At 44.2% G+C, this 8,571-nt stretch overlaps 1 protein-coding gene across 1 annotated transcript; it reads right to left on the bottom strand.

Annotated features, from left to right (window-relative positions):
- FRRS1L (ferric chelate reductase 1 like) lies at positions 1-8,352 on the bottom strand. Its single transcript, XM_087759602.1, has 5 exons — positions 8,145-8,352; positions 6,289-6,373; positions 5,633-5,771; positions 2,149-2,395; positions 1-1,682 (listed from the first exon to the last, which is right to left on the bottom strand). Exons 1-5 carry the CDS (start codon positions 8,350-8,352, stop codon positions 1,510-1,512), a joined length of 852 nt encoding a protein of 283 aa, XP_087615728.1. The 3' UTR covers positions 1-1,509.
- Positions 8,353-8,571: the final 219 nt, after the last annotated feature.

Genomic DNA, 8,571 nt, shown 5'->3' with positions numbered 1-8,571 from the left:
GCTAGTTAATCTTTTTACTCTATGTAGCAATGAAAATAGAAATGAGGTCCATCACATACTTTACCAGATCCTATGTTACAGAGTCCTCAGGCGTACCACATTAGATAGAACTTTGGCGCAATTCAAATTTTAATTCTATTTAAATAGAATTTTAATGCAAGTTGGGAAGTGAATAAGCAACCTTATCTGAGCACATTTGACTACTACATGTAGACGTGTCACATGCTTCCTATTATGTGAAGAACAGAAATTCTCCACAAGAAATCCAAGTTTTTCATAATATTCTGTGGCTTATAAATACCTTTTAACACTTTCCATTTTCGTAACAGTTAGCACTCATCTTCATAATATTTATTGGTGATAAAAAAAATCTAATGTATTTCCTCTTTAGCTCATCTTTTTCCACAGTAACTACATTTTAGCAATGGTTTGATGAAACTAAAGATAATGCTCTTCTTATTAATCCCTGTCTTTCTTTACAAATAATCTCAGTTATATTTCCACTTATTTGTAAGTTAACACCAGCTGCCCATCTTCATCTTTAACATGAACGGGATGCACAGGCATACAACACAGAAAAACAGATTACTTTGTACTACTACACAACTGCTTAAAAACATATTTACATGTTAGCAATACTACTGTTTTTTTCACAAAAAGAGAAAAATTGATTTAATCTATTGGGAGGACATCCTATGGCTTGTTGGGAACATCTATATTCTCTCTGGTTTACATCTGTTTTTCCTCTGTATGGAGAATTTACATTACTGTATTCTCCCTTCCCCTTGTTTAAATAACTTTATATCTCACTCATAAAAGAAGCAGCCATTTCTTTCAAGAAGGCTGTTGAAATACTATTTTTATAAAGAAAGACATTCATCACCTCTTTTCCACTGAAAAAAATCATGTTAATGCAAGTTTAGTTTTGGAAAGTACCAGAGCCAGTAAACTCGATAAATATAAAAATATCTGGGAGAACTGTCCATTACTGAAGGGCAGGTTTTACACTGCTGTATTGGTATCCTGATCTTAAGTTCAGAAACTGCACTTGAGTTGTGCTGTCTGCAACAGAACTACCAAACAGCATTATAATGTTTTCCCAAATTTGCTTTTTGGGAGCAATCTGGAAGGCAATTTTGTTATTTGATAAGATGTCCATCACTCAATTCACCTAAACACAGGTGCAGACACCCCTCCCAAACACACATACACACGCACACATGCACGCACGCACATTGATTTTACAAAAGTCTCCTTTTTTTAATCAAGTAGTCACAACACTGAAAATATTCTCCTATGTGTTCACTGATTATTCTTAAATGATTTGTCACCACTCTGCCAGTCAGAGGAGACGGTTATTTCATTCTTCTGAGAAGCTAACTATGTTCAAAAGCAGCTAGATGATGATGGTGGTGTGATATAAATTCCAATAGAAAAATGCATCGTCCGTCCGTATAGCAGTCCATCCTGAGAAACTTCCACTGACAAATTCTTGCTATTTTCCATCGGTCATGGGGTTCCCATCAATAAATAGAAGGTCAGTGCAACAATGAGGAGCAAGCAGAATGGAGAAGAGAAGGTCTGGTAGGCAGCTGACGGCATGAAAATATCTTCATACTTGTAAATACTGACAACACGCTCTGATACGGGTGGTGAGTCTATATCATGACGAGTTATAGAACCTTTAATAGGTACGGACAGAAAGAAACAACATCAGGTGCATTTTTTCTGTAACTCTACCATGGAAACAGGTAGCAAGCCAAGTAATTTTCAAATCTACAGGAGCATGCAATATTACACTGTCAGTGAGCAGGGTCATTTCTCTGCTTTCTGAAATTAAACTTCTGAATAAAACAAATGAAATTCAAGTAAATAATAAACATCCTTCAAAGGAATTCAGAACTTCTAGTTATGAATTATCCTTACCTAAATTTATCTTTGGGGAATGGGGATAATAACTACATAGCGAAGTAAACACGACAGGTAGGACTATTATTTAGTTTGTCTTCCTTTTTATCTGTTTTAAGCCTCATGCTGCCAGAATTTTAGTTCATTTTAAAAAAGGGGGTCTAGTAAGAATATTGTAATTGAAAGACATTCATCAATTTTGGCACCCCAGTTCTGTCAGAAGCATGGAAATCAACTTACCCTGAATTGCTGGGCCCCAAGCAAACAGATAGTACCAACTCAAGTGCAAATCTACTATGGTTTCCTCTCGGGGAACATATACAGGACGCTTGAATCGACACGTTACACGGTTGTTTTCAAAGACTCCTTCTTCATCTCTAGCAGGATTTCTCTGGATTTCTTTAGCCCACTGACCGACATTATAGAAGTGCTGTATTCGGACTCTTCCGTTATCATCATGAACACAAGCCATGACATCATCTCCTCCCTACACGGTAAAAACACATCGGTAGAAGGAAAACAAAAGTGTCACAAAGCATTTCCTCATTTATGTATGTAATTTTAATTCTTAAAAACTAATCAAGACCTGGGGCTCTCATTCCTTCTTTCTAAGTTATGTATAGACAAATATTTGTTTCCCTAACCATAGGTCTTCAATCAGATTGAACAGCACGAAGTGGATAGTAATATTTACTTACCCTTACTATCTCTGAATTCTCTTTTGGATCTTTCTAAGAGTTATTTTACCTAACATATATAACATATTTGTAAGATATGATATCACCCTGACATCACACAATTAATTGATCAGTGGAAGGCTGTTTTCTTTTGTAATTTGTGAAGTTCTGGGATCCTGCTTCGTAAAAACTGGCAGTCTTGAATCCTTGATGTATGCAAAATCCGCTGCATCAAATTGTGGATGGAAATCCAATAGAATTTGGTAAAATAGAGGAGATGAATCTACTAAATCTGGGCAAATAATAGCATAAATTCCAGTTTGTTTTTTTCTAATCTCTTCTCGTGTTCACTTAAGGGAACATCACTTCTTTTATCTCTTAAGAGAAAATGAAAAATATTCAGCATGCAGTAACAGAATACAGAACACCATAAGATACAAGAAAAGAATAATTGATACGTGCTTCTTCACATAGTATAAACAACCACCAAGCATTACAATCAAGCAAAGAAACAACGGACAGAAGGAAGTCCGAGACAATTGTTTGTAGAGGTCATTCACAGAAATATTAAACCAGTTGCTGGAAGAGTTACGCAAGGTCACTGCCAAAGTGGTAGAGCGCTGCATCGCTCAGGGATTAGCATTAATTTTAGGAATACTATCTCATAGAAGGCTTACTATTTTAGTAGAACCATTAAAACACTGTGCAAGTTGGCTGAATGGCATTTTACTGAACACCACTGTCACAGGTATCGGTGCCATATTAAATACAGGTCCTACTTCTTCAATGCTAATCTTTCTGATATGTCATGCTGATGATAGACACGATGTTTTGCCAGCGTGATCATCTCTGAGTTCTTTGCTATAGGGAAAGGAGAGAAAAAGGTGCAGTTCAGCTCTCTGGGAATATTGCTATGTGGATTTGTAAAAGATGTGCCGAAAGTGAGGGACGAAGGAGACAAGTAGGTAAAACACATGCTTCAACAGTTTCTGCACCTCGATGCTGCTGCAGGCTACCTTTCTAGCTTCTGTCTTGAGCCCATCCGTGCTCTCCATAACTTATTTTCCAAGATGAATTTTTATACATCTGAGCACGAATCCCTCGTTCATAAGTACAAAGAGGCAAAAATAAAGCTCTTGTCACACAAAAAATTAAAAAAGAAAGAAAAAAGCATTCTGAATCTCAGTTAATAGCATGACATTACAAAATCCTACCTAGGCACAAAAGCCTGCACGTGGAAAAGCATAGTGTTATTTGACACAAAGAAATAGGTCACAGGACTTTAAAAAAACAATTATTGAGGACACAAAATAGGTTTTTTTCCTGATCTTCTGTAGCTATCCAGGCCACACCAGTTTGATTAGGGCCTCCAAGGCACAGCCCACTTCTCACAGCCAAGCTGTTTCGACCCAGAGTCATTTTGCCATTACAGCCTCCGTATCCCAGGACACCAAAACATCCTGGAAGTTATGAAAAAGGATGAAGTCAGCAGGGGACCAAAAGAGAAAGACAGATGCTAGCTGGTTTAGTCCAGCTGACTGATGGGCATTAGATCACATATGCGGCAAATTTGGAAGCAAAACCTTTTACTTTACACTTACTTTATTCTTCTTAACAGAAGCTGAGACCTACCATGCTGCTTGGTGTGTCTGGGACGAAAGGTAATGCCTGCCTTCCAAGGGGCTGATGAGGCTGCAGATGGCGGGACCCTGGGATCTACTGCAGGTATATCAGAGTTACAAACTGGTAACACGGTCTCCAATAGCTTGGGGCCAAATACTTAAACGTGCTGAGCTACCCTGAAAACCCTGTTGAGTACTTGCATTTACAGGTGTCTAAACTCTTCCCAAAATTTGGCTGTAAAACTGTTCCTCACAACATCATTAAAAACATGAACTGTTTTTTGTGACGTGAACTGTTCTTTGTGACACAAAAGACTCCTATCTTCTTTGTGTTTATTTACAGCGTCATATTAAAACATACATAGTAATGACTGAAAAGCACCTGCCCTCACATTGTCTTTCTATTTCTCGTTTTGGGTCTGATAAAAACGTTAAGCCAGCATGAGTCTTCCCATTTGTTTTTGTGGGTCTTAGCCCAGGAAGTCTAAATTCTGCATTTCTTCAGACTACTGCTTACAACTGTACAAGAAACAGTCCTGTCCTCTGCCTTGTGATTTAGGGCATAGGCTCAGTCTTGTTTTATACACTCAGGAGTGTTTCTGTATACAAACACCTACATTATGAACTGCATTTTAATCCTAAGCATTTTACCAAGGATCACAGACAAAACATCTTTGCAGAAGTCGTCTATTGCTCAGGTTTTTTAAAGTTCGCCCAGTACATGCTCCTGTTTTGCTCACTGAAACACAATGAAAAGCGAAGCTTTTGAATGAAAAAGTAAGTATAGGAATAAGCATAAAGCCAAACCCGATAAAATCCAGGAGGGAGAGAAGAAGAAATTTTAACAAGACTGCTTTCTAGAGTATCTGTGTTTAAATTAGCAGGAGTCATTTTGTCACACATTTGTGGCTTCCCTGGAACAACACACAGGTATGAAAGAAACAAAAATATTTCCAAAGATTAACGGTGAAAGCCATATTTATATCGCTGAAAGTCAGCTGATGTACTGAAGAATAAAATTACTTGCTATTTAGTTGCTGATGCGCCTTTTGTCCAAGTAACACTGACATAAAGCACGACAGGACATTTCCACGTGAATTGGCTTATCCCTGAGGGCTTTTCTAATGAAAAGGCAAAAAGCTAATAACATTTAGACATTCAGAGCTGAACCAAAATACTGTTGTCATTCTCAGAGAAGAAGGAAAAGGACGTGTTAGGAAGGATGAGGCAGTTTTCTGGGAGGCCTGGCTTCTGCTCCCAGGGTGGCTCCCTGGGTACAGGTACTCCCTGGCTACAGGTGCTCTGTTCTCAGCCAGTCAGTTTTTCCTTATACGCTCTGTTTCTGACAGATCAACTACAAACCATTTATATCCTAGCATGTAAATGTGTGCACGCTGTCAACATGAAGAACTGTACACGTCTTACCATTTTCTTGTCCGAGGAAAATCCCACCGCCACCCAGCCATCGGTATCGGCACTCAACTCAAATTCAACATCAGCTCCTATTCTACGGTAACTTAGAAAGTAGTCACAAGTCTCCGCATTGCATCCAGGTTTACCGTACCTAAATGGAATTGGAAATGTATGTACTTTTTCCTTGCAATTTCCTGCTATGGAACTTAATTATGTTTCTGCAAGAAAAAACTAAAAGAATGCATTTTGGCGTAATGGCAGTAAAACATACCACATTATGCTATACATGAAGTACCATTAATTAAGTGTTTGCAATTATTACTCTTCTAGTGTAAGAACGTATAGTATTTAAACAGTACGGCAAGCACTTAATTACACGCGGTATTACTCTGTTGACCTTCCTAGCCCTGGTTTTGTAAGTGCTTCATGAAAAGACAAGAAACATGAAATAACTGTAGGTCCATAACTATGACGTATATCCTTAAATAATCTAGTTTCCTCAAATGATACAGTCCATAACTAGAAAGTATGCTCTTAAATGATAAACATTTATTAAAATGAATATGGATATGGATTAAAAATGAATATGGAACATTTACCAGTGTCTCCAATGCAATCAGTCGGCATTTGCAAACATAAAGGTACCCGCACTCTTATCTCAGACTGACCTGAAGCATCCCTTGGTTTTTCCACAGTCATCCACTCTGATTTTTGCAAATGGATCCACAGGAGGAGCAGTGGGGAAAGGGTAACCTGTATAATCAGAATAAATCATTACTAAATAAAATACAAGGAATAAAACGCAACAATACTAAAGAGAAAGGGTTCCAACAGCATTTACTTTGTCTGCTGACAACTGAGCTGTTCAACTGCATACTTTGTCACATATGCAATCCCTTGCTCAGACGGTCCTGGGTCCAGGTACCAAAGTAACACTGATAATTGAAAACAAAAATTCTCTCAAGTTTCCTACATTCGCCAAGAAGGGAGAAGGAAGCCGGAGCATGGCTTTGCTACCCCAAGGGCAAAAGTTAACCGAAGGCATCAGGAACACGGAGTAGTGCAGTTGACTAACAGTTAGGGGATCTCCACTCGGCCATCTCTCTGTGCACTCTTAGTCCCCTCAGGAAATCCGCCAGGGAACTAAACCTGACTCCTGAGCTATAAATGACAGCATTAAGTATAAATGCAGGGCGCCAGATTCAGAGCTGTAGGAATGGATAGCGAAAGGACCTTATCATACATCCATTAAGAAGTAGAATAAAACATGCATTGCAAAAAAAGGTAGAAGAGTATCGAAACAGGGAATCGCCTGCAGTCATGACCTGCAATGGCTTGTGAAAGAAGACCCAGAGGAGCCGGGCAATGAGAGTTACGACTCCAAGCAATCCCCTGCCTGCCGCGCGATAGCACGCCAAAGAGAAAGTGCGAACATTTGCAAACAGACCTCTTCTGTCTTGGCCTGTAGAAGTTTGCGTCTGTTGCACGAACACCGATATTTTAACAGGACGTTCTTTCACTTAGCCAACTGAAAACCAAAGCGCTAGTTGTGAAACCAGACAGTCCCCTGAAAGCGCTTCACTGAATAGGAAGGGAACAGAGCCGCCGGTTACAGCATCTGCAAACAAACGTTTAACCTTCACAGCTACAGGCATCTGGGAGCCCCGATTCGCTTTCCTGCATTTCTGACAAAGCCAATGGAGAGAGAAACTATGCTGCAAACTGCAAGTTACAGCCTCCATTAACCGTGTCGGGGGCCTGGGTAAATTACCCAGCATAAACGTATAAAGTTGGTGAAACTTCACCGCGGGCTGTAGCGGGGCATCACCAACGACTGGTCGCAGGACATCCTACCTTCTCACGTCTTCCTTTTTTTCAAATGTAGCAAAGAGACGGTTTTCAGCGCAGCCTAGCCACAAAACTGGAGTCTTATCATTCTGCCATTTGTAACGTAAAACAGAAAAGCCACAAAACCCAGGCGCGACAGCCGTATGCCTTACCACTTAAGACCTCAAAAGGCATTTCGAAAGCCACAAAAACCAGGACTCCTTTTAAGTTAGCGGCCCGGAAACCCTTCCACCAGAGGGTCTGCGCCGCGGCAGGCGAGCCCCCAGCCCCGGCCCCCCCGCCTCCCGCCGCGGCCACCGGCCCCCGCCTCTGCCGCCCGCCGTCGGCTGCCCCGGCCCCCGCCCGGGGGGAGATGCCCGGGCCCGGGGGCGTCGCTGCGCCGCAGCCCGGCGGGGAGCCAGGCGCCAGCCCTGCGGAGGGCCCGGCCGCCGGGCAGGGCAGCCGGGGCTCCCCGCGGGCCCGGCCCCGGCCCCCGAGCGGCAGGGCCGGAGGCCGCCCGGGCGGCGGCGGGCGGAAGATGGCGGCGGGCGCTGGCCTTCGTGCTGAACGCCGCCGCAGCCGCCCGCCGCCACCACTGCCGGCGGGCCGCCACCGACCGCCCGGCCCGGCCCGGCCCGGCCCGGCCCCCCCCTCCGCGCCGGGCTCGCCGCGCCCCGCCTGCCCCCGGCCGCCGCACCCTCCTCGGAGAGGTAGCGCAGGTCGTAGAACTCGCTGGTGATGGTGCCGTACGGCGAGTCGTGGTGGGGCCGCGCCGCCTCCTCGCCGTGCTCCCCGCCGCCCGCCTCCCGCCGCCCGCCGCCCTCCTCCGCCGGGCTGGCGGCGGAGCCGGCCAGGAGCAGCAGCAACAGCAGCCGCCGCCAAGCGCCGCGGCTCCGCACCGCCATGGCGGCGGCGGCGGGGCGGGGAGGCGGCGGCGGCGGCCGGGCGCGCCTCCTGCGCGGCCGCCCGCGGGCTCCTGCGCCGCCGCCGCCAGCGGAGCGGGGGGAGGCGGCGGCGGCGGCGGCGGCGGCGGCGGCGGCGGCGGTGGGGGGGGGCCGGCCCCGGGGCCGGGCGGTGCCGGAGGGACGGTGCGGGTGGGCGAGGGGGCGGCGTGGGAGGGTGTT

The sequence above is a fragment of the Nipponia nippon genome, unplaced genomic scaffold, assembly GCF_047370975.1.
Source record: "Nipponia nippon isolate SJK-2023a ecotype South Korea unplaced genomic scaffold, ASM4737097v1 scaffold_1, whole genome shotgun sequence".
In the NCBI taxonomy this organism is placed as follows: domain Eukaryota; kingdom Metazoa; phylum Chordata; class Aves; order Pelecaniformes; family Threskiornithidae; genus Nipponia; species Nipponia nippon.
This window is presented reverse-complemented; position numbering and strand designations above follow the sequence as displayed.